We start from the raw sequence: 27,304 nt of genomic DNA, 5'->3' as shown, positions 1-27,304 counted from the left end.
AAAATCCCTAACCTCCACCCTGGCCAGTTGCTATACCTTACCTAGAATGAACAGTTGTTTTCAGTTTGATGTATATATTTGTTTCATATATATATATATTTTCAAAATTAACAAGAAATTCTCTGTGTAGTTAGTCCTTTATAGCCTTCTTACATTAACCCACCTGTTTTCATGAAAACTCTGTAATAAATGATATTAATTTTTTCCCTTTCCAACCTCCAACTGTTAACATCCTTTAACATCAGTAAAAATCATATCAAAGAAGCAAATCAACTAAATGGTTATAGATAAAGCCATAATATTATGGCTTTTAAAATGGCCTTTATGTATTGAAACTTAATCAGTAAAACTAGTATTTTCTTCATGTTTTTAGTGCCTGGCTGTCTGGTTATGAAAACCCTGTGGTGTCACGAATTAATATGAGAATCCAAGATCTAACAGGACTAGATGTCTCCACAGCAGAGGAATTACAGGTAGGTAATCACATTATTCTTAAACTTCTTCAAAAGATGCTTCACATAGAGAACTCTCCTCAATGTTATGTGGCAGCCTGGATGGGAGGGGAGTTTGGGGGAGAATGGATACATGTATATGCATGGCTGAGTCCCTATGCTATCCATCTCAAATTATCACAACATTATTAATTGGCTATACTCCAATACAAAATAAAAAGTTAAAAAAAATTTTTTAAAAAGATGTTTCACATGAGATTTTTCTGTCACTGTACAGACAGTATTCAATTTGCAATATACTTTGTGACTATAAAAGTGAATATATAGGCTGAAACCATGTACACTGATCTTAATAATCAGTGGGAAAACTTGAAATTTTTCTGGGACCTTTAAAATTTTTTCTCAAAACATTAAAAACTCTTACTGTTGAGTATAAATTTCTAAGGAAATGAAAAATATGTAATACTAATATTTATTAATACACTGTTTTTCATAAATAATTTTTTCTTTCTATTTTCTATTCATATACCATAAAATTTACCCTGGTTTTAGTATTCACATGGTTGTACATCATCACCACTATTTTCATCACACCAAAAGAAACCCCATTTAAGTAATCACTGTCCATTCCCCTGCTCTAGTGCCCCTGGCCACTGCTTCTCTACTTTCTATGAATTTGCCTATTCTACATATTTCATATAAATGGAGTAATACAATATGTGGCTTGGTATATTTGGGTTATTTTACTTAACAATGTTTTTAAGCTATATGTGTGTTGTAGCATGAATCAGCACCTCATGCTTTTTCGTGTCTGAATAATACTCTCTTATTGGATATACCACATTTTATTTATTAGTTGAAGAACATTTGTTTCCACTCTTTGGATATTATGACTAATGCTATGAACATTGGTCTACAAAGTTTTGAACAGATAACATTTAAATTCCTCTTGGGTATATATCTACTAAAGGAAGTGTGCTGGGTCATGTGTTATCTTTAATACTTGAGGAGCTGACAAACTTATCCCAAATGGCCAAGTGATTTTACGATCCCACTGGCAATGTACAGGGTTCTATTTTTGTCCCATCTTTGCCAACACCTGTTCTTGCCCGTTTTTTTAAATTAAGGTTATTCTAATATGTATGAAATGCTATTTCATTATGGTTTTTATTTGCATTTCCCTGGAAAACCACTAGACCATTCAGGTATGACCTAAATCAAATCCCTTATGATTATACAGTGGAAGTGAGAAATAGATTTAAGGGACTAGATCTGATGGAGTGCCTGGTGAACTATGGATGGAGGTTTGTGATATTGTACAGGAGACAGGGATCAAGACCATCCCCAAGAAAAAGAAATGCAAAAAGCAAAATGGTTGTCTGAGGAGGCCTTACAAATAGCTCTGAAAAGAAGAGAAGCAAAAACCAAAGGAGAAAAGGAAAGATATAAGCATCTGAATGCCGAGTTCCAAAGACTAGCAAGGAGAGATAAGAAAGCCTTCCTCAATGATCAATGCAAAGAAATAGAGGAAAACAATAGAATGGGAAAGACTAGAGATCTCTTCAAGAAAATTAGAGATACCGGGGGAACATTTCATGCAAAGATAGGCTTGATAAAGGACAGAAAAGGTATGGACCTAACAAAAGCAGAAGATATTAAGAAGAGGTGGCAAGAATACACAGAAGAACTGTACAAAAAAGATTTTCATGAACCAGATGATCACGATAGTGTGATCACTCACCTAGAGCCAGACATCCTGGAATGCGAAGTCAAGGAAGCATCACTACAAACAAAGCTAGTGGAGGTGATGGAATTCCTTGAGCTATTTGAAATCCTAAAAGATGATGCTGTGAAAGTGCTTCCCTCAATATGCTAGCAAATTTGGAAAACTCAGCAGTGGCCAGAGGACTGGAAAAGGTCAGTTTTCATTCCAATCCCAAAGGCAATGCCAAAGAATGTTCAAACTACCGCACAATTGCACTCATCTTACACGCTAGCAAAGTAATGCTCAAAATTCTCCAAGCCAGGCTTCAGCAGTATGTGAACCGTGAACTTCCAGATGTTCAAGCTGGTTTTAGAAAAGGCAGAGATCAAATTGCCAACATCCACTGGATCATCGAAAAAGCAAGAGAGTTCCAGAAAACCATCTATTTCTGCTTTATTGACTATGCCAAAGCCTTTGACTGTGTGGATCACAATAAACTGGGGAAAATTCTGAAAGAGATAGGAATACCAGACAACTTGACCTGCCTCTTGAGAAACCTGTATGCAGGTCAGGAAGCAACAGTTAGAACTGGACACGGAACAACAGACTGGTTCCAAATAGGAAAAGGAGTTTGTCAAGGCTGTATATTGTCATCCTGTTTATTTAACTCATATGCAGAGTACATCATGAGAAACGCTGGGCTGGAAGAATCACAAGCTGGAATCAAGATTGCCAGGAGAAATATCAGTAACTTCAGATATGCAGATGACACCACCCTTATGGCAGAAAGTGAAGAGGAACTAAAGAGTGAAAACGTTGGCTTAAAGCTCAACATTCAGAAAACGAAGATCATGGTATCTGGTCCCATCACTTCTTGGCAAATAGATGAGGAAACAGTGGCTTACTTTATTTTTTTGGGCTCCAAAATCACTGCAGATGGTGATTGCAGCCATGAAATTAAAAGATGCTTACTCCTTGGAAGGAAAGTCATGACCAACCTAGACCGCATATTAAAAAGCAGAGACATTACTTTGCCAAAAAGATCCATCTAGTCAAGGCTATGGTTTTTCCAGTGGTCATGTATGGATGTGAGTTGGACTATAAAGAAAGCTGAGCACCAAAGAATTGATGCTTTTGAACTGTGGTGTTGGAGAAGACTCTTGAGAGTCCCTTGGATTGCAAAGAGATCCAACCAGTCCATCCTAAAGGAGATCAGTCCTGGGTGTTCATTGGAAGGACTGATGCTGAAGCTGAAACTCCAATACTTTGGCCACCTGATGCGAAGAACTAACTCATTGGAAAAGATCCTGATGCTGGGAAAGATTGAGGGCAGGAGGAGAAGGGGACGACAGATGATGAGATGATTGGATGGCATCACCAACTCAATGGACATGAGTTTGGGTAAACGCTGGGAGTTGGTGCTGAACAGGGAGGCCTGGCGTGCTGGGGGTTCATGGGTCGCAAAGAGTTGGACACAATTGAGGAACTGAACGGAACTGATTGCTAATGATGTTGAGCATCTTTTCATGAACTTATTATTTTTATATCTATGAAAGTAATTTCTATTCAAATCCTTTGCCTGTTTTTTTAATGGGGTTATCTTTTATTGAGTTATAAGTGTTGTTCTTATGTTCTGAATACTGGACCCATATTAAGTATATGATTTGCAAATATTTTCTCCCGTTCTCTGGGATGTCTTTCACTTTCTTGATGGTGTCCTTTGGCAAAAATTTTTAATTTCTATGAAGTCTGCTATGTCTTTTTTTTTTTTGGTTGCTTTTGCTTAAGATGTCTTAAGAAACCATTACCTAATCCAAGGACATAAAGATTTACACCTGTGGTTTTTTCCTATAATTTTCATGGTTTTATTTCTTATATTCAGGTCTTTGATCCATCTTGAGTCATTTTTATATATGATATAAGGTAGAGCCCAATTTCATTCTTTTCATGTGGTTATATAGGCAGTTGTCCCAGCATCATTGTTGAAAACTAGTCTTCACTATTGAATTGTCTCAGTAATTTAAAATATTAGAAATATTGAGGATTACAGTGTTTTAAATCTTTGTAAGTACTTCTCAGGGGCTTCCCTGGTGGCTCAGGGGTTAGAGCGTCTGCCTGCAATGCGGGAGACCTGGGTTTGATCCCTGGGTCGGGAAGATCCCCTGGAGAAGGAAATGGCAACCACGCCAGTGTTCTTGCCTGGAGAATCCCATGGACAGGGGAGCCTGGTGGGCTACAGTCCACAGGGTCACAAAGAGTCGGACACGACTGAGTGACTTCACTTCACTTCTTTAAGCACTTATCAACAGTGGTTTCCTTTCTTCTCATTGTGAAACTTATGATACAGAGTGAGCATCTTTTCTCTTTCTTTGTAAATTGTCCTGCTTCTAAGTTTGGTTCAGCTGTTAGTGTTTTATCCTTTCTGCTTTTAATGTTGTTAAATATCTCTGAGAGATCTTTTATTGATGATTTTTTTCCAGAGTCACTTCCTCTAAGATATCTACATTCTTTTCATCATGATCCCTTTCTTTATGTTAATAAGTTCATCGCCAACAAAATTCCTCTGACCTTCACTAGATTCCTCTGACTGCATATCTAGAGTTTCTCAAACAGCAAAAGTTGGAAACATTTTCCTTGTCAGTCTTTTATTCTTCATCTCCATTTTAGTTTGATTTGTGGGGGGATCAGCATGAGTTTTCTTTTTAATATTGAAGTATAGTTGATTTACAGTGTTGTGTTAGTTTCAGGCATACCACAAAGTGATTTAGTTACACATATCTGTATGTATGTATTCTTTTTCAGATTCTTTTCCCCTATAGGTTATTACAGAGTATTGAGTAGAGTTCCTCGTGTTATATAGTAGGTCCTTATTAGTTACTATTTTATATGTAGTTGTGTGTGTGTATATACGCACTGCTCAGTCGTAAATCCCCTAGGCAGATTCTTTACCACTGCACCACCTGGGAAGCCTCATATTAACTAGTATGTTTATGTTAATCCCAAATTCCTAATTTATCCCTCCCTGCCACCTTTCTGCTTTCGTAACCATAAGTGTGTTTTTTTGTGTTTTTTTTTTTTTAATTTTGTAGTTTGTATTGGAGTATAGCTGATTAACAATGTTGTGATAGTGAACAGTGAAGGGACTCAGCTATACATATACATGTATCCATTCTCCCCAAGATGGCACAGTGATAAAAGAATCTGCCTGCCTGTGCAGGAGATATGGATTCAGTTCCTGGGTTGGGAGGATCCCCTGGAGGAGGAAATGACAACCCATTCCAGTATTCTTTCCTGGAAAATTCCATGGACAAAAGAGCCTGGTGGGCTACAGTCCATGGGGTCACAAAGAGTCAGACACAACTAAGCGTGTGCACACACACACTCTCCCCCAAACTCCCCTCCCATCTTGGTCCTTGTTGGTTATCCATTTTGAATATAGCAGTGTGTTTATGTCCATCCCAAACTCCCTATCTGTCCCTTTCCGTTAGTCTTTCCCCCACCCCCAACCATAAGCTTGTTCTCTGAATCTGGTTTTTGTTTTGTAAGTTCATTTGTATCATTTTTTTAGATTCCACATATAAGTGATCAAATGATATTTGTCCTTCTCTGACTTCCTTCCCTTAGTATAACAATCTCTATGTTGTTGCAAATGGAATTATTTCGTTCCTTTTTATGGCTAAGCAACAGTCTGTTGATAAGTATATTCCACATCCTTGTCTATTCCTCTGTCAGTGGACACTTAGGTTGCTTCCTAAATGTCTTAGCTGTTGCAAATAGTGCTGCAGTGAACATCTGTGTGCATGTATCTTTTAGAATTATGGTTTTCTCTGGATATATGCCCAGGAGTGGGATTGCTGAATTATATGAAGCTCTGTTTTCCATTTTTTAAAGAACCTCCATACTGTTCTCTGTAGTGGCTCTGTCAGTTTACATCCCCACCAGCAGTGTAGGAGGGGTCTCCTTTCTGCACACTCTCTCCAGCATTGTTTGTTTCTAGACTTTTTGATGATGGTCATTCTGACCCTTGTGAGGTGATACCTCATAGTTTTGATTTGCATTTCTCTAATAGTGATGTTGAGCATTTTTTTTTCATGTGCTTTTTGGTCATCTGTATGTCTTTGGAGAAACATCTGTTTAGATCGTCTGCCCATTTTTTGTTAGGGTTTGTTTTTTGATACTGAGCTGTGTGAGCTGTTTGTGTATTTTGGAGATTAATCCCTTATCAGTCACATCATGAGAGAGGTGAGCTCAGGTCCTACTCATCTTTTCCCATCTTGTCCCAGAACCGAGTCCATTTCAGTTTGATTTCAATTTCAGTTACAGCATTATTGCTTTCCATTTCTCTCCTGCAGTTACCTTTGTTGGCCAATTTCTTCTAATTGTCTATTATTGCAAGACATCACATAGATTTTTACTGGAGAATAAGGCATATGCTTTGCTGTCTGTACAAGAACTGAATAACATATGCAGTGGCCAATCATTGATACTTTAAAGAAGTGGTTGGTCATTGGTCGTGTTGTCTAGCTGTTATTTATATAGTAATTTGTGGACTGAAGAGCTAGTATCAATATTTGCTACTATATACAGTAATTACTGTGGTATTGTATATAATTACTCACAGTTAATGTAACATGGTAACCCCCACTGTGCTGTTGGGGGTCTAGTGTTAATGGTTAGCTAAACCATGATATCTGTGATGTGTGCATTTTAGAACTGTGCAAAACAGGACTGCCTATATTTAACTTTGCCTAAGTAAGTTATCATTTACTCCATGGTCATCTACATCTTCCTTGGTACTCATTTGATTATTAAAAAAATAAAAGCTATGATGTGTCTTTTCTTTCCTAATTTGTATTTATTCTTACCTGCCTAACCATCACAGGCTCTTTCAGGCTACTTGATGTTTCTGACTGAATAGTCTGATCCAAACCAAGGTATCTACAACATAAGAAGTAAATTATCCACAGTAATAATAATTTACATAAGACTTGGACTTTGCTGTGAGCAAAGTTGTAACTATGTACTCATTTTATCAATAATGCTCTTTAGCATTATGTAGCATTATGTACTCATTTTATCAACAATGCTCTTTAGCTCACATTTTCCTTTCATTTTGTTAGCATTTTGTCATATTGGGGTGAAAAGAGGTAGTTAACATTATCTTTATTTTACAAACAAGAAAACTGATTGTATCCAAAGTTACATATGCTGTATTTTAACTAAGAAATCTGGACCATGAACTCAGACCAAATATTTTTCTTACTTTCTTTTGTTGCTTCTCACTGGGACATTTGTCACATCCAAATGAAGTTGTCAGGGCCTTCCAACAGGAATAATTAAATTGGTGTTAACTTCTTCTCTTTTTTTACTTAAGTAGGGAAAAAATACATATCCAAAGGGGATTTCATTCAAGTAGATTGGAAATTGGCCAGTATTTTGGGCTTTGGGAAACATGAATCTTGATTTAAATTCTCAAGGAAAGTGTTTACTGACAATAATAAAAATTGTGAAATTCTAATTTTAGAAAACTAATTCTAAAAATCAAAGTTTGTTATATATTAGGAAAATCATGTGCTCCAAACATTTGCTAAAGAAAAGCATATTAACTGAGATTCTAAAATAACGTATAACAGCTCTTAGTTTTTCATCCTTGATTTCTTAGAAACTAATTAAAAAAAAAATGCTTTGCTTCTTATTTATTTAGAAGTACCTAACTGTGATATATAAGAGATCAAAATGGGACTCAGGTTTTTTTGAATAGTAATCTTGATAGTTCTTTTATTCATGCCTTGTTTCTCATGCAGGTAGCAAATTATGGAGTTGGAGGACAGTATGAACCCCATTTTGATTTTGCACGGGTAAGTAAACAAAAAAAATGGAGAATGTAGGAGTTCCACTGAAGCTTAGGCATGACATGTTAATTCTGTTATTTTAGAATTATAACTTCATAGCTTATTTTGGAAGAGGTTTGTAGCTCATTTGTGGAAGCATGGTGGGATAGATATTTTAGCAGTAAGAAACAACTAGAGACATGGAAAAGAATTTAGGATACTTTTAAATGCATTGCTGAGCTTTGGGGAAAGTAAAGGAAGTTCTCAAAGGCAAATTGAACAAAGAAAATCTAGAGACTAAAATTAGAGAGTTAAAAGGAAGCAAAAAGGCTGAGGCTGAAGGCATATACCTCCAGGATTGTAGAGCTTTGGAGATTAATAGCTCTATGAGAGGGCCTGCATAAATGTAGGCTACTGACTGAGATCCCTGCATAAAGCCTAAATCTCTAAAGGCATACAGAGAAAGAAAGGATGGCCTAGAAAATCATCTGCTTTGAGTCAGGACACTTCAGGAGTTTCCTTTTGCATCCTGGCTTGAGTAAGATGTATTATGGGGAGCTTCTTTGGGCAGTTTGAAAGCATAGGCCTGCTAGCAGCTATAGATGCCCCCAGGGTGTTGGTACCTCAGTGATCAGATATAGAATATAAAATAACTATACAATACTTTATTCATTTTTGTCTTATCTTTTATTTTTAAATTCTCAAAATGATTTAACTGAAATAGAATCTTCAGGTTGAAAATTTTTTGAAATCTTAAATTTAGTGGATTAAACAGATTAGAGACAGCTGTAGTGAATTGGCCAGTAAATCTGCAGGAATTACAGGAATACATTTTGGAAAAAAAAAAAAAATAGATGCAGAGACTGGAAGAAAAATAATAGTAAAGCAGTTTGTTAAAAACCCATCCGTGCCCAAGTACTCTTGGTTAAGTATTTAACCTTTTAAATAAAAGTAATTTTAACATATGGAGCTATGAATTATGTCATTACCAAATCTTAATTTAAGCTTTATTATAATTACATGAATTCTAAGAAATGTGCCAAGTATACTGATAAACTTCTTGATTTATTACCATTTTTAAATAAGAGTATATTCTTTGGAAAGAAAACATAGTCTGTTAATATATTGTGTTATATTCCTTGACTGACTTAATCCTAAAATCCTAGATACTTTCTGTGTATAGGCTAGCAAAGAATATATTTTTAGTCTGTTTTCTGTCTATTTTCAATTACTGAAAAATGTCTTAGGATCTTGGATGATGTGAAAGACTACAGTTTAAGTTCTGACATTAATGTAACTAAACTTTTTTTCTTAGATTTGTATTTTGAAATAATTAGACTCCTAGGAAGTTGCCCCCCAAAAATGTATAGGAAGATCCCATGCACCCTTCAGTGTTAACATCTTGCATAACTATAGTTCATTATTAAAACCAGAAAATTGGCACAAGCAACAGAGCTTATTCATGTTTCACCAGTTCTACTGGCTCTCGTGTGTATATGTGTATAGTTCTTACACGTGTAGCTTTGTGTAACTACCAGCACAGGTCAGGATACATAACTGCACCATCACATAAGACTCCCTGTATACTACTCTGTCGCTCCACATACCCTTCTGCTATCCCTAACTGCTGGTAATCGTTAATCTGTTCTTTATGATAATTGTTATTTCATAAATGTTATATACAGCATGCATCCTTTTAAGATGGTTTCTTTTCACTCAGCATAATTCCCTTGAGATTCATCCATGTTTTTGCAGAGCATATTGATAGGGTGTTTCTCTTTATTGCTGAGTAGTTTCTTGTGGTATGGAAATACCAGTTTAATCATTCATCCTTTGAAAGATATTAAGGGACATATTGAGGATATGACAAAGGAATGTGTATAAATTTCTGTATGAAAAATAAAATACTTTTTTTTTTTTAGAAAACGCCAAGAGACTATTCTGTGTTTTAATTAGCTTTAAATAGCCAGATGTAAATTCTCTAGCCAGATTAAAGTGCTGACAGTCAAAAGACAGGAATAGTAGCAGTGTGAATATTTGAATAGATCATGAGTTCAAAGTAAATCTCAAAGTTATTTTTTTTACCCACAGAGAATTGATTTAATGAATGGGGCTGAAGGTCTCTGATGTCTTGCTTGTTTGGAAGCGAAAACTATAGTTGTTAATTTTTAAAACAATCTGTGGATAGTAGATATTGGTTTTCATTGTATAGACTAATTTTCCCCCCAAATGGTCTTATCAAAAGTATTCAGTGTACTAGTTGAATCAACAGACAACAAATACCTGAGAGCCTTTTGTATGTAGTGCACTGGGTATTACAAAGGAACCCTTAGGGGCTATTTTTAGCATACTGTTCAGCATTTTACTGATGTTTAGTTGCCTGTGGAGAACTTGAATTACTGAATTTTACATCACTGAATTGTATTTTATTCACAGAAAGATGAGCCAGATGCTTTCAAAGAGCTGGGGACAGGAAATAGAATCGCTACATGGCTGTTTTATGTAAGTTATAGCTAAAATTTTCATTTTAGGTTGGGATTTGATCACATGACTTATTTTAATGTGTTTAGATGTTTGCTTTGGTTAGCTCTTAACCCTCTTTACTCAGTTGTAAGACACATTCAACTAAGATGTTAAGTTTTTTTTTTCATTTATCACTTTTTCAGATTGTACTTACTACAGCCTGAGGAAGAAAGTTAAAATGATCATATCAGAAAAGTGTACAAATCATAGGTATTAACTTGATAAATTTTCACAAAATGAACATATCTAGTGTATTTGGCACTCAGACCAAGAAATAGTACATTACAGCACCCTAGAAGCCCTTTCCTCAAGGGTAACCGTTCTCACATTGTTCATTAGTTTCAAAACAGTATGATATTTTTAAAAATTGTTTATCTATTGACACATATAGAAAGAACCAAGCTTTGATCATATAATATTTGCCCCAGTTATCTGTTGCTGCATAACAGATCATGCCAAAACTGAATGGTTTAAATTAATAATTTGATTTTTACCTTTCATGGTGGTGAGAGTGGGCTTTATTCATGGTTCTTGCTCTGAATCTCTCATGATGGCTGGCACTTGGGGTCACTTTGAAGATTGAGAGTGAAGCTGACCAAAATACTGACTTTTGGCCTGGGCTTCCTCACAGCATGGTGACTGGATTCTAAGAGCAAGTATCCTCCCACAAAAGGTAGTACATGACATTTTTTTAGCCATGCTCCAAAGTCAAATAGTGTCACTTCTGCTCTATTTTATTAATTGAGGCCATTATAGATGTCTGCCATGCTTCAAGAGGGAAGGAACATAGACACAGATTCTACCACTCAGGCAGCATGTCCCTGTCATGTAAAAAGAACACATGGGACAGCCCATATTGGGGTATATTAGATTTAGCAAGTACAGTCTCCTACAGTGTTGTAACCGTCATTAACTTTAAAAGATGTATTTTATATTGACTTAATTTTGCTTATTTCATTGTTGTTTCCATCCCCTATCCTCCTTTGATTTATATGAAATTGAATCTTTTTGTTACCTATTTTATTTCACTCCCTACCAGATCTGTGTCTCCCTAGTCCATATGGTTTCTTTCTTCCTTGCTCCCTGCTCCCTTCTGTTTGTCTTTCACCCAGTTTTTTTTGGATCATTCTTCTTTCCCTCCCTTTTTTTTTTTTTTAAACAGACCTCTTTCCCTGTATCCAACCTACCTTGTCACTCTCCTGATTGCTCTCCTCATCCCTTTCACAACTCCATCTGGTTTGTAGAAGGATCTAAGACACCATAAAAAAAGGATTTAAGATGTATAAGATAAATTAAGAATGAGAGAGGGAAAACCAAGGGAGAAGCTGATAACATTATGCAAAAATTCGTGTTGTGAAGTCTTTGTATATTTTCTAGAGGTGAGATCTGTAGACTTGTACTGATTTATATACCATCTTCAAGTGTGATGCTTGTCAAACTTTTTATCTGTACAGTTACTTCATCAGATTAGCAGTTATTGTGGTTTTAATTTGCATTTCTCTTATTAGAGAGGTTGAGCATCTTTTCAGCTATTTAAGAGCCATTAAGCATTTGCTTTTGGCTATGTTTGTTTCATAAAAGCAGGCATACATGATGCTGTATTAATTGGTCCAGTATTCATAAATGTTAGATTTGTAATTATTAGACTATATATTAATTAGGTCCCCCTTTAGTTAAATATATCATTTTTATTAATTAGTTTTCATTTTTTTTCCCCACTATTTGGTGGTCTTCCCAGATGGGCCCATAGCACAAAGTTTAAATTTATCCAAAGTTAACTTTTCATTGCTTAAGAGCGATCAGGTCTTTTATACTGATTATACATGTATCACAGTAAAATACACTTGTTTATATCACTCACTTTAAACTGTTTAATATTAAGGTCAGACTCTGTTTTCTTTGGTATAGCTTCCCTGGTGGCTTGGTATAGCATTTGCCTATATAATCACTGATTCTAGCATATAGATGGATTTTTGCTTGATGATACACTATATTATACTTATTTTTTTGAAAAAAATCTTCACTCTATGATCTGTGTTTCCTTTGCCTCATTTTGTGCATGTACTTCTTCAATTTATTTGGAAGATTTGTGTTTTTATTCTGGTTTAAGACTATAACTTTATAAATCTCTTAATTTTCTAATTTTTAGTTGCCATGTGTTGATACCCTACCTGAGAAATGACAAAACTGGTTGTAGTTTGTTACTTTTCTCTTAGTTTATTTCTATTTTGTTTGAATTCATTTATTTAAATATTTATTGAATACCTACTATTTTGAGGTACCATTTTAGACACTGAAGCTCAGCAATAAAACAGGTGAAAATTCCTACCCCTATGGAGGTGATATTCTAGTGCTATATAATACATATTTATACCCTTATGTTACTCAATTTGTCAGTTTTAAATCCTCTCTTTTTACCTCTGGCTATAAAAGAAATAGCTATTCCCAAATCCTTTTCCAATCTCCTTTGCTGACTTTATCTTTCCTTTGCTTTTATGTATGTATGTAAACCCAAATGGCATCTTGTTTTTTAAAAACTGACCAGCATGCACCAACCCATCTATGTAATTAGAAGTCCAGGCATTCTCATTCTAGTATTCAGTATCATGTCTATCTCACATTAGCATGTTTAATTTTTTTTTTTAATATCTGGCAGTTTATTAACCAATGGAGCATACTGAACAACTGTTACATCTTTCAGGAAGAAAAAACAGTAAATTTGAAAACACATCACCCACTGAATTTGGACACAACACCTCTACTCAATTAAGAGAAACATTTGTAGAGTCTAGATCTTTATTTTTATACCCATCAGGCCATGAATTCATACGGAATGGGCTCCAACAGTTTGGGTTCCTTTCCATTGGTCCTCATGAAGTGTGCTTCTCTGGGTGGAACAGGCTGGTACTTGAGCTGAACTCAAGTCCCTTTCTCTTTGGTTTCCTTCTTTTTCTGATCATTTTCCTTCACACATTTCAGGAATCTACCTCGGCACATTAATTCTTTTGGCAAGAATCTTGTTTGTTTACAGTGATGCCAACAGCATGCTGGGTAACATTGTAGACTCTCCCAGTTTTGCCATGGTAACATTTGTGGGGCATTCCTTTTTGAACAGTACCCATTCCCTTGATATCTATAATATCACCCTTCTTGTAGATTCGCATGTATGTGGCCAAAGGAACAACTCCATGTTTTCTGAAAGGCCTAGAGAACACGCAGTGGGCGCCCCTCCTCTTGCCCTTTGAGTTGGTCGTTTTGGTGAATTAGCCTGAGGGGCCAGGGGTGAGATGGGAAGCAGTGGGAGACACGCATGGGCCTCGAAAGGGGCGTGTTTAATTTTACTCCACCAGCACTTTTGATAATACTCTGTCATCTCTTATTAGATGAGTGATGTGTTAGCAGGAGGAGCCACTGTTTTTCCTGAAGTAGGAGCTAGTGTTTGGCCGAAAAAGGTAAGCTGGATTTGTCATTTTAGCTGGGGGTGTTTCTCTGTATTTTTTTCCCCTCAGGAAGAGAGATACCTATAGTTATTTATCTATAAAAATAAATAACATTTTAAAAGGTAGTATACTTAAGGAATACATTATCTATAGGAAAATCTTTACTTTTTTTTTTTTTGTACAGTTTACCATGGGTACCCAGAAGTATGAACAACCAGGGATTAGTATTTAGAAGTTTTCACTTTTAAAATGGGTTCCATATGATGCTTGCTATTTATAAGATGTGTTAGCTTTGGCAAACACACTTCTTTGTTAATGTTTTCATGTCATTGCCAAAATTTTGTAAGTTATGTCATACTTTCAGAATTCTATTCAAGGAAGATATAGTGCTGCCATGGGGAATTATTTCCATAAAACACAGGAAAATTTAATTACTGTAAAAGTGATAACCTGATACTTTATTTGGGGATAATTTTGTATTGTTCTCCTCAGGGAACTGCTGTTTTCTGGTATAATCTGTTTGCCAGTGGAGAAGGAGATTATAGTACACGGCATGCAGCCTGTCCAGTGCTGGTTGGAAACAAATGGGGTAAATATTTCCTGTACTTTCTGAATAGAATTTATGATTTTGGTCTCTTATTTTGGAATTATTTTTTATGACATTTTAAACACTATTTCCACTTGTTACTCTGAGAAACACTATATGAGTCAAAGTTGAGTTAGACAATATCTTCCTCTCTTGGGATTCATAGTTGTCTCAGACACATTAGTGGGTAGAATATAATGTAGTATATAATAAATAATACAAAGATGTAAACAGAAGACAGTAACTACTTACATTTAGGGAGGCTTCTTTGAAGTTTTAATTTTTCTGTTTGGTCTTGAAGATAAGCAGTTGTTTTCCAAGCATGTTAGGGACCAGGGCCAGGACTCGTATGAGGCTGGAGAGGTACTCTCAAGGGTCATGCAAGTATAGAACTGGCCACGTTAAAAAAAGGGAATAGAAATGGGTAAGATTATTTTAATAAAGATTCATTTAACCCCATAACTATTTTAGTATGTGTCACTTGGCCACACTTCAAAGATTTAAGAGAAATGATGTTTATATTTGTGAACCACTGGACTAGAATAAAGAGAGGCTAGCACAGGAGAGATGAGTTTAGAAGGCTGTTTCCTGTTGTCTGCGTGGGTGATGATAAAAGGCTGGACTAAGACAGCTGCAGAAGATTTGGAGAGCAGTGAACAGATTGAAGAGATCAAAGGAGGAGAAATGACAGGGTTTAATGAATGAAAGATTGGCTGCACAGGTTAAGAAAGGTAACAGACTAGTTAAGAGTTAGTAAGGAATTAGTAAGAGTTAGTTTAGATATTTTATACATGTTGATGCCATGTTCTATAATATAGGGGAAGAAGGAAATTAATTCCTTTTGGGGTGTATTAAACAGTATCTTGGAACACAGGAAACTTAATGAGCACCTAATAGGAGAGATTAATCATAGAGTTGCTTCTTTAACGTGGAGACTTTACGTTCATCTTTTAAATGTCTTTGTATTAGAAGTTGTATTTTGTGAGCAGGTAAAACAGTATTTTGTTCTGTCTATACCTACATCGCTTCCCTAGTAGCTCAGATGGTAAAGAATCTGCCTGCAATGCAGGAGACCCAGGGTTTGATCCCTGGGTCAGGAAGATCCCCTGGAGAAGGAAATGCAATCCACTCCAGTATTCTTGTGTGAAGAATTCCATGGACAGAGGGGCCTGGTGGGCTACAGTTTATGGTGTCGCAAACAGTCAGACATGACTGGGCAACGAACACATACCTACATCACAAGCCTTAGATTGAACATTAGAAACTTTAAGAAATGTACATTTACAGATTCTCAAATGTACATACATATAAAATCTGTGTCTCCGTCATTTAGTGAAGTTCTTGAAAGCCTCAGTAGCATGCATCTTTGTCTGGTTTTGGTCTTGAATTTTTTAATCCATGTTGAAACTTCATTATAGAGCTTTATCTCAGAAGTTAATTCAGTACTAGTTAGATAGCAGGATACATTAATATATTTTGTTCTTTCACAGTATCCAATAAATGGCTCCATGAACGTGGACAGGAATTTCGAAGACCATGCACCTTGTCAGAATTGGAATGACAAATGAACTTTCTTTCTCTCCTGTTGTACTCTAATGTGTCTGATACACACAATTCCCAGTCTTAACTTTCAAGAGTTTACAATTGACTAACACTCCGTGATTGATTCAGTCATGAACCTCATCCCATGTTTCATCTGTGGACAATCACTAACTTTGTGGGTTTTTTTTTTTTCTTTTAAAAGTAACACTAAATCACCACATTGTACATATAAAAAACCTTGAAGTTCAGTTGGTATCACAGAGGACAAAAAGGCAGGGTTAAAAATGAGGAACTTTTACCTTTATATTTAAAAAAATTTTTTTAGTTGGAAAAAAAAAACTCAAGCATTTGATTATAATATTTCAGTGTATCTCTGTTGGTGGGTGGTGGACTAAAATGGTCCATCTGATTAAGGAGCAGATGCCTTACCGTGTATACCTAGGTACTACATTTACCTAGTCTTAACTTTCTTCTGGATCTGCCTGACGACTAGGAATAAATTAGCCCTCTAAACGGTTCAGTTTAACGTTTGCCCCTTTGTTTACTAAGTAGATTTTTTCTTCTCCCAAGTCCTTTCTAAAGTATTCTTTACCAATCTGCTCCTTTCATAGCTCCTCTGTGGTGAATTAAATTTGAGTTAAAATACTTTGATTTAAAAAAATTTAACAGAAGGTCCTACATTAAAAAGTTTTGGCCTTCTTAACAGAAATGATCATGGCTTAGTCTGTTTCTGCTTTTTCTTAAATGACTCATGGTTTTGTCCAGAAATTTTTGTTGTTTTCCTTAGTGCTAATTCCTTGCCTCTTGTTCCAGCTATAGACAGCGGGGGATGATGATGTTGGCATTCAGATTAAATAAATACTGTGCCTTAGGAGACTGGAAATTTTAAAATGTACAAGTTCTTTCAATGATGAGGGAATTGATAAAAAAAAAAAAAAAAGTTTTTCCTAAACAGTCAAAATGTTTGTTTCTTCAATTCTGAAATGTGTTGTGACAATAACCTATTTATGATCTTAAACCTTTTTTTAAAAATGTTTCTGTTTTCTGTGTCGTATTTTTCATATTTGAATGTGAATGTATGCTACTGCAATAACAGGTTATTTCTTTATATTTAGGACCTAGATTTATTCTCGATGTTCGTTCATTCTAAAGTCTCATTGTTATGGTAGAAAATGTAGGCTCTCTAAACCTTCAGATATTTAATCAAATACGTTACCTTCAAAGGGAGCTCTAATCTTTAATACTATGGTTATGGAATTTTTACAATAATGTTATATAAGACTTTATTTTATTCAGCTATATGGTGTGGTAATAGAAAGCTCTGAACCTAAGGAAGTATGTTATTTGACCCTTTAAGCTAACCTTTACATTTCTTATGGTGAATCCTAGTTCATAAAAGGGCTCTTTATCCTTCACACAATATTCAAATAGGAATTTGGTTAATTCTCTGAGAAACAGGGTATTCAAAAACAATTGGTAAAAAGTTAACTGAAGTTTCTTTCTTCCACCTGTCCTTTGTTCCACTACAAGTATTTTAGTAAGAAGTTGAGGATTAAATTCATTAACCTACTCAGATTTTCTGACCACGGATCATTTTTTAAAAATCTTTTTTTTAGATGGAAGCAATGTAAATTCAAAATTGTAGAAATAAAATAGGGGTTCAAAGAATGGATATAATCTTTATGGCCACATGTGTTTTAGCTAGAATAAAAAATACCTATTTTGAAAGGAAGTGCTATATTCCATAATCTTAACAGCATCATTATATTTAACCCCCAAACCCCACACAGGAATTGGTAAACTCTTTTCAGTGTTAGTTAGGTCTTACAGAAACCTCCCAAGTTTTATAATTACCAACTATTTTTCTTTATAAATGCAAAGAAGAAAAAAAAAATTCCAGTGTAAAACTTTGCAGTTTTTTTAATGGTGAACTTTAAAATAAATGAGAGCTAGAGCTATGATGGAAAATGTAGTTTCCTCACCAACCCTAAGTGTCCATCCTTTAAGATTGGAAGTTTCATCGTTCATTAACTTTAACCATAGAATTATCACCAGTATCATCAAGTTGACAGGAGTGAACGGGAGAGTTCACCAGAACACTCAATCGGGGTAAGTCATAACTAGTAGGATTGTTTTAAAAGACAATGAAGTGACTTTAGGATTCCTCAGAAAGCTAGATGGTAAATGCAGTAGTGAAAGAAGCAACCAACCATGTACTTTGGTGAATTTATAATAAAATGGTTACTACAGCATAAAAAGGGTTCCATTGTAAGCAGTAAACACACACATATATAAAAATAATACCTTATATGTGTATGTGTGTTTACGTCATTGTAGCTGAGGAGAATCTGAATATCCTTATGTAGTCATAGGATTGGTTATATGTAAATTCTATGCCAGGTAAAAAATGAACAAATGTGTAGGGCCCCATGAGCTAAACAACTGAATGACTAAGTGCTTGCCATTAAGAATCTTAGTTTAATACCAAAATAGCACAACCACCACCACAGTCATTAAATACCTAAGTCACTTGAAAAGGAATGAACAGAATTATGAAATGGAGATTTACAGAGAAAACGGAGAAAAATAGTATCTTAGTCTGGATGGCCAGCAACACAAGAACCAGTCCCTTCTCTTGGTGCACTTATTTCACTCTGGTTCAGTTCAGCTCAGTCATGTCTGACTCTCTGCAACCCCATGAATTGCAGCACTCCAGGCTTCCCTGTCCATCACCAACTCCCGGAGTTTACTCAAACTCCTGTGCATTGAGTCGGTGATGCCATCCAACCATCTCATCCTCTGTCATCCCCTTCTCCTCCCGCCTTCAATCCTTCCCAGCATCAGGGTCTTTTCTCACAAGTCAGTTCTTCACATCAGGTGGCCAAAGTATTGGAGTTTCAGCTTCAGCATCAGTCCTTCCAAAGAACACTCAGGACTGATCTCCTTTAGGATGGACTAGTTGGATCTCCTTGTGGTCCAAGGGCCTCTCAAGAGTCTGCTCCAACACCGCAGTTCAAAAGCATCAATTCTTTGGCACTCAGCTTTCTTTATAGTCCAGCTCTCACATCCATACATGACTACTGGAAAAACCATAGCCTGGACTAGATGGACCTTTGTTGGCAAAGTAATGTCTTTGCTTTTTAATATGCTGTCTAGGTTGGTCATAAATTTTCTTCCAAGGAGCAAGTGTCTTTTAATTTCATGGCTGCAGTCATCATCTGCAGTGATTTTGGAGCCCAAAAAAATAAAGTCTGACACTGTTTCCCCATCTATTTCCCATGAAGTGATGGGACCAGATGCCATGATCTTCGTTTTCTGAATGTTGAGCTTTAAGCCAACTTTTTCACTGTCCTCTTTCACTTTCATCAAGAGGCTTTTGAGTTCCTCTTCACTTTCTGCCATAAGGGTGGTGTCATCTGCATATCCGAGGTTATTGATATTTCTCCCAGCAATCTTGATTCCAGCTTGTCCTTCCTCCAGCCCAGCGTTTCTCATGATGTACTCTGCATATAAGTTAAGTAAGCAGGGTGATAATATACAGCCTTGACGGTACTCCTTTTCCTGTTTGGAACCAGTCTGTTGTTCATGTCCAGTCCTGACTGTTGTTTCCTGACCTGCATACAGGTTTCTCAAGAGGCAGGTCAGGTGGTCTCTTTCAGAATTTTCCACAGTTTATTGTGATCCACACAGTCAAAGGCTTTGCCATAGTCAATAAAGCAGAAATGGATGTTTTTCTGGAGCTCTCTTGCTTTTTCGATGATCCAGCAGATGTTGGCAATTGATCTCTGGTTCCTCTGCCTTTTCTAAAACCAGCTTGAACATCTGGAAGTTCACGGTTCACATATTGCTGAAGCCCAGCTTAGAGAATTTTGTCATCCCCATTAGCATTACTTTACTAGTGTGTGAGATGAGTGCAATTGTGCTGTAGTTTGAGCATTCTTTGGCATTGCCTTTCTGTGGGATTGGAATGAAAACTGACCTTTTCCAGTCCTGTGGCCACTGCTGAGTTTTCCAAATTTGCTGGCCTATTGAGGGCAGCACTTTCACAGCATCATCTCTCAGGATTTGAAATAGCTCTACTGGAATTCCATAACCACTACTGGCTTTGTTCGTAGTGATGCTTCCTTGACTTCGCATTCCAGGATGTGTGGCTCTAGGTGAGTGATCACACCGTTGTGATCATCTGGGTCATGAAGATCTTTTTTGTACAGTTGTTTTTATTCTTGGCACCTCTTGTTAATATCTTCTGCTTCTGTTAGGGCACCTCTTGTTAATATCTTCTGCTTCTGTTAGGTCCATACCATTTCTGTCCTTTATTGAGCCCATCTTTGCATGAAATGTTCCCTTGGTATCTCTAATTTTCTTGAAGAGATCTCTAGTCTTTCCCATTCTATTGTTTTCCTCTATTTCTTTGCACTGATCATTGAGGAAGGCTTTCTTATCTCTCCTTGCAATTTTTTGGAACTCTGCATTCAAATGGGTATATCTTTCCTTTTCTCCTTTGCTTTTCACTTCTCTTCTTTTACAGCTATTTGTAAGGCCTCCTCAGACAGCCATTTTGCTTTTTTGCATTTCTTTTTCTTGGTGATGGTCTTGATCCCCATCTCCTGTACAATGTCACAAACCTCCATCCATCATTCATTAGGCACTCTATCAGATCTAGTCCCTTAAATCTGTTTCCCACCTCCACTGTATAATTGTAAGGGATTTAAGTTATACCTGAATGGTCTAGTGGTTTTCCCTACTTTATTCAATTTCAGTCTGAATTTGGCAATAAGGAGTTCATGATCTGAGCCACAGTCAGCTCCTGGTGTTGTTTTTGCTGACTGTATAGAGCTGCTCCATCTTTAGCTGCAAAGAATATAATCAATCTGATTTTGGTGTTGGCCATCTCGTGATGTCCATGTGTAGAGTCTTCTCTTGTGTTGTTCTCTTGTGTTTGCTATGACCAGTGTGTTCTCTTGGCAAAATTCTATTAGCCTTTGCCCTGCTTCATTCCGTACTCCAAGGCCAAATTTGCCTGTTACTCCAGGTGTTTCTTGACTTCCTACTTTTGCATTCCAGTCCCCTATAATGAAAAGGACATCTTTTGGGGGTGTTAGTTCTAAAAGGACTTGTAGGTCTTCATCAGTTCAGTCACTCAGTCGTGTCCGATTCTTTGCGACCCCATGAATCACAGCACACCAGGCCTCCCTGTCCATCACCAGTTCCTGGAGTTCACTCAGACTCACATCATTCGAGTCAGTGATGCCATCCAGCCATCTCATCCTCTGTCGTCCCCTTCTGCCCCCAATCCCTCCCAGCATCAGAGTCTTTTCCAGTGAGTCAATTCTTCACATGAGGTGGCCAAAGTACTGGAGTTTCAGCTTGAGCATCATTCCTTCCAAAGAAATCCCAGGGCTGATCTCCTTCAGAATGGACTGGTTGGATCTCCTTGCAGTCCAAGGGACTCTCAAGAGTCTTCTCCAACACCACAGTTCAAAAGCATCAATTCCTTGGTGCTCAGCCTTCTTCACAGTCCAACTCTCACAACCATACATGACCACAGGAAAAACCATAGCCTTGACTAGATGGACCTTTGTTGGCAAAGTGATGTCTCTGCTTTTGAATATGCTGTCTAGGTTGGTCATAACGTTCCTTCCAAGGAGTAAGCATCTTTTAATTTCATGGCTGCAGTCACCATCTGCACTGATTTTGGAGCCCAGAAAAATAAAGTCTGACACTGTTTCCCCATCTATTTCCCATGAAGTGATGGGACCAGATGCCATGATCTTCGTTTTCTGAATGTTGAGCTTTAAGCCAACTTTTTCACTCTCCTCTTGCACTTTCATCAAGAGGCTTTTGAGTTCCTCTTCACTTTCTTCCATAAGGGTGGTGTCATCTGCATACCTGAGCTTATTGATATTTCTCCCGGCAATCTTGATTCCAGCTTGTGTTTCTTCCAGTCCAGCATTTCTCATGATGTACTCTGCATATAGAACCATTCAATTTCAGCTTCTTCAGCATTACTGGTCAGGATATAGACTTGAATTACCGTGATATTGAATGACTTGCCTTGGAAATGAAGAGAGATCCTTCTATTGTTTTTGAGATTGTATCCAAGTACTGCATTTTGGACTCTCTTGTTGACTATGATGGCTACTCCATTTCTTCTAAGGGATTTTTGCCCACAGTAGTCAATATGATGGTCATCTAAGTCAAATGCACCCATTCCAGTCCATTTTAGTTCTCTGATTCATTAAATGTCAACGTTCACTCTTGCCATCTCCTGTTTGACCACTTCCAATTTGCCTTGATTCGTGGACCTAACATTCCAGGTTCCTATTCAGTATTGCTCTTTACAGCATCAGACCTTGCTTCTGTCACCAGTCACATCCACAACTGGGTGGTGTTTTTGCTTTGGCTCCATCCCTTCATTCTTTCTCGAGTTTTTTCTCCACTGAGCTCCAGTAGCATATTGGGCACCTACCAACCTGGGGAGTTCATCTTTCAGTGTCCTATCTTTTTGCCTTTTCATACTGTTTTTGGGGTTCTCAAGGCAAGAATACTGAAGTGGTTTGCCATTCCTTTCTCCAGTGGACCACATTTCACTCTGGTAGAAGTGTATTATTTAGCAGGAACGGTACTGGATAACTTAGAGAAATAAGAATGAATTATCAGTACTAGAGAGTACCATTTGTTTAGTTACAAGATTTATCAGAATGAAATAGATTTCATAGTCCAATTTTCTGATGTCCTTGGATATTATTCTACCACACTCATGAGTTTTGCAAAAGTAACTGTAGTGGAACAGTAAAGTTCTTGGGTGCCTGTTTTATTAACTTGTTTTTGAGGACTTCGAAGTTTCCTTTGTGTGTGAATGTAGCCTTCAGTTAAATATATATTTTGATGCAGGAAGACTAAGTTATAAAAAATTAATAGTCTTATCAAATGTAAAAGTTTATATTCTGCTTTTTGAAGCCTTGTTGAGTTCCTATTGCAGCACTATTCACCTGAGATTAGTTGTACAAAAAAAGATAATCACAGGTAAAATGAGCTCTAAAATCTGAAAAGAAAACCCTTAGATTTTTGTCATTTGGTTGTTCCAATTCCTACCGGATTTATTTGTAATACAGATCTGTTTTAGTCTAAGCACTTTAAAAGATTCAGAACAGACCATCTTAAAGAGAATATGTAGAGTGATGTGCACATTTCATGACTTTTTAGAGAGATGAATTTTATCTGTAGTCACTTGTAGAAAAGGCATTCACTTAAGTCTACAAAGAGCCAAAATTATTATTTTAATATCTTCCTTAAAACCATAAATGCAATTAAGCTCCATTGCAATTTAGGTTTTATATGAGTTTGGATATATCAGGGGTTAAATCATACTATGTATAATAACTCTGTAGTTGGTAACTCATAGATGAAGAAATACTTAAATTTACCTATGTATTCTATTTTTTACTTTACATTTAAAAGGCAGAAAAGTTTAAGGCTCTGTAACATGAAACACTTTCAGTCCTTATTAAAAATAATGTGTTATCTTTCCCACATTCCCTTGCAACAACGTGAATCAGCCATAAGTATACATATATCTCTTCCCTTTCAAGCCTCCCTCCTGCCCAAAAACACCTGTTCCCGATATGCTCAAGGAGCTGAAGGAGAGCATGGACAAAGAACTAAGTCAGCAGGTGATACATGAACAACATGAAAATCAGTTTAAAAGAACCAATTCTGGAACTGAAAAATACACTAGAGGGATTCAACAGCAGGTTCAAGTAGGCAGAGGAATAAATCAGGCAACTTGGGGACAAGTCATTACAAATTATCAAGTCCGAGGAGCAGAAAGAGTATAGAAAAGTGAACAGAGCCAAAGGGACTTTACATGACACCATCAAACAGCCTAGTGCATAAAAGTATATGAATTCTTGAGGAAGAAGATTTCTGGGAGGTAATTTGAAAAAATAATGGTCAGTAACTTTGCAAATTTGTAGTCATGTCAGTCAATAGTCTGACAAATTCCAGAAGCTTAAAGAATCCCAAGTAGGATAAACTCAAGAGAATGACCCTGAGATATACTATAATCAAACTCTTGAAAGACGAGCAGCAAGAGAGGACTGAATTACTGTCCAAGGAATCCTGAATAAGATTATCAGTGGGTTTATTAGCAGAAACCTAGGATGTCAGAAGGCAGCGCTTTACATTTAAAGCACTGACAGTCAAGAACTTTATACACAGAAAATCTGTTCTACAAAAATAAGGGAGAAATTAAGACATTTGCAGATAGACAAAAGCTGAAGGAGTTCATTACCACTAGACCTGCCCTATAAGAAATGCTTCTAGTTGAAAGGGCTCTAGACATTGACTTGAAGCCATAAGAAGACATAGAAATCTATAATAAAGGTAAATGTATGGACAATAGAAAAATCAACATGGTGATGTTGGTTTATAGCTCTTTTCCTAGAGAATTTAGAAGACAAATGGATAAAAATAAATCTGTTAATGGGTACAATATATAAAGTTATAATTTGTGACTTCACTAACAAATGGGAGTGGATCTATACAAGGGTAGAGTTTTCATTTGTGGTTACAGAAACTTATTAATTCATGTTATAACTTTAGGATGTTCTATGTAGTCCACATGGTAACCACCAAGAAAATATCTAAACATATGCAAATAGAAATGAAAAGTAATCAAAATGTGTCATTACAAAGAAAAGGCAGTAATAGAGGAAAGGAGAGGGGAAAGCTCTTAAGATACAAAGAAAAGAATAGCAAAAGCAGTTTTGCCATCCCTAGCAAAGAATGTTCACACATTGCTGGTGGGAATGTAAAATCATTCAATCACTATACATTCCTCTTTTGAGTATGTTTCCAAAAGTAATGAAAGTAGATGCTCAAAGAGATATTTATTTGTACAGTCACTTTAATAGCAGCTATATTTACAATAGCCAAAATAGAACCAATCCAAGGGTCCATCAATAGACAGATGGATAAGTAAAAGATAAAGAGGACAGTTTTTAAAATAAAAATAAGTAAAAAGAAAATGACACTGAAATAAGCAAAGAAAATCTAACAGAGATAATGAGAATCCCTAAATAACAAAACCAAGAGAATCATGCTTAAAAATATTTCAAGAAAACTTTCTGTAGTGTGAAGCTGTTAATGGCTGACACATCCATTTCAAAGGCTTCATCGTAAACATACTGCCAGCTGTATGACACAGCTACAAGCAAAACAAACAGACAAGCAATCAGGCTGTCCCACCCCTGGAATTCCCCTTTTATTAATAGAAAAGTCCCATGTCCTAGATCAGCTGTCCCCAACCTTTTTGGCATCATAGACTGGTTTTGTAGTAGATTATTTTCCCATAGACCCGGGGGTGGTTTGGGGAGCATTTCATTTCAGCTTTCAAGAGCATTACATTTATTGTGTACTTTATTATTATTACACTGTGATATATAATGAAATAATTCTACAACTCACCATAATGCAGAATCTGGGAACCCTGAGCTTGTTTTCCTGCAACTAGATGACCCTATCTAAGGGTGATGCATGATGGGAGTGGCAGAGGAAGTTTCACTCTCATTCACCTCTCACCTCCTATAGTGCAGCCTAAGTCCTAACAGGTGGCTGGGGACCTCTTTCCTAGATAAATGACAATTCTACCATATCTGTTTTCCCTTCCCATGCTCTGGTCCCACTTATACTTGAAATTTGCCAGTACTGAGGCAGGCACAAAATCTCAGGCACCCTATCCTGGGAACTTAATAAAGGCAGAATCCTCCAGATTTGTGCTCCCCCCTACTCTACCCATGACCAACTCTGTGGCCCTGGATAGTGCTGTACCCTGTAGGATCTTTGAGTAATCTTGTTCTTTAAAGTTCCCTGATAGTTTTTGCTGACGTGCTCCCTGTAGTCATAGTTAAGAACCACAGGGCTGTTCCAGCCACAACATTGGCTCTGGTCCACGAAATGACTGTGGGGGCTCTCCACAAGTAACAGGGACCCAGGCAAGTGTCTCAGGCATTCCTATCCAACATTATCACTATGAGTAGGCTGAGATGGACACAACACTTTCCTAAAAATGTTTAAAACTATATATTGAAAGAGCAGGGACTTGTGCGCCAGAGAATAACAACTCAGAATAACCAACATCAATACGTACTTGTAAAATTACCAGATTTTAAAGAGGGAAGAAATTCCTTTGAGCATTTTGGCAAAAAGACCACATTACTTATAAAGGAAAGATAATTAGATCATTATTAGATGTTGACAGCAACACCTTATCCTAGAAGAAAAGAGCAGATATAAAATATATTTAAGATAGTCAAGGAAAGAAAATGTGAACAAAAGGTTTTATATATAGCATAACTAACCTTTAAGAATAAAGGCACAGACAAATCTATCAACATGCAGGAACTCAGAAAATATTGTTCCTATGACACCTTCCCAAGAAATCTAGAGAATGAACTTCTGATACCAGAATGGAAAGTATGAAATAGATATGAAAAATGATGAAAATACTAATTATCAAATCCATAGGATAGAGCAGGACCTACAGAAAAAGTTAACTTTTATAGTATAAAATAAAGATTTAAAATTAGTGTACTTATGGTGTAGCTACTCTGGAAAACAGTGTAAAGTTTCTTCAAGATGTTAAAAACAGAACTATGATCCAGCAGTTCCACTTCTGGCTTTTTATCAGCAGAAGTGAAAGCACTAACTTGGAAATATACATGCGCCCCCATGTTCTTTGCAGCACTGGACATGGAAGCAACCTAAGTGTCCATCAGTGAATGAATGGATAAAGAAAATGTGATATATACACACAAAAGAATATTAATCATCCATAAAAAAGAAGTTTTGTCATTTGTGACACCATGAATGGACCTTGAAGATTATCATGCCAAGTGAAATAAGTTGGACAGAGAAAGATAACTATTGAGTACGATATGATCTTACTTGTATGTGGACTCTAAAAAGACAAAATGGTAACAAAAACCTAAACATATAATAGATACAGAGAAAAGATTTAGTGGTTTCCACAGGTAAAGGGTTAGGGTAAAAAGGGTGAAGGTGATCAAGAAGTACAAACTTCGAGTTATAAAATACATAAGTCACGTCTAGCTGCCATCTTGCATCCCTACATGCATGTGCCTAATCTCAACTGGTATGCCCAAGACCACCTGAGCACCAAACCTAGTCCCCAGCGCAGCCCCATTTCCGCTTCAGCAAGATGA

At 36.6% G+C, this 27,304-nt stretch overlaps 1 protein-coding gene and 1 pseudogene across 2 annotated transcripts in view; one reads left to right on the top strand and one right to left on the bottom strand.

The window, feature by feature from the left end:
- Nucleotides 1-17,113, top strand: part of P4HA1 (prolyl 4-hydroxylase subunit alpha 1) — a 97,712-nt gene extending 80,599 nt beyond the window's left edge. For both annotated transcript variants that reach the window (XM_006060593.4, XM_006060591.4), the window contains exons 10-15: nt 374-473; nt 7,962-8,015; nt 10,425-10,490; nt 13,895-13,963; nt 14,444-14,540; nt 16,028-17,113. In XM_006060593.4, coding sequence (XP_006060655.1) covers nt 374-473; nt 7,962-8,015; nt 10,425-10,490; nt 13,895-13,963; nt 14,444-14,540; nt 16,028-16,098 — 457 coding nt within the window. In that variant the 3' untranslated portion in view covers nt 16,099-17,113. The remainder of the gene's footprint in view (nt 1-373; nt 474-7,961; nt 8,016-10,424; nt 10,491-13,894; nt 13,964-14,443; nt 14,541-16,027) is intronic.
- Nucleotides 13,323-13,774, bottom strand: LOC123465655 (annotated as a pseudogene).
- Nucleotides 17,114-27,304: the final 10,191 nt, after the last annotated feature.

The sequence above is a fragment of the Bubalus bubalis genome, chromosome 4 (assembly GCF_019923935.1).
Source record: "Bubalus bubalis isolate 160015118507 breed Murrah chromosome 4, NDDB_SH_1, whole genome shotgun sequence".
In the NCBI taxonomy this organism is placed as follows: Eukaryota; Metazoa; Chordata; class Mammalia; order Artiodactyla; family Bovidae; genus Bubalus; species Bubalus bubalis.
Note: the sequence above shows the minus strand (reverse complement) of the source record. Positions and strands in the feature narration are given on the sequence as shown.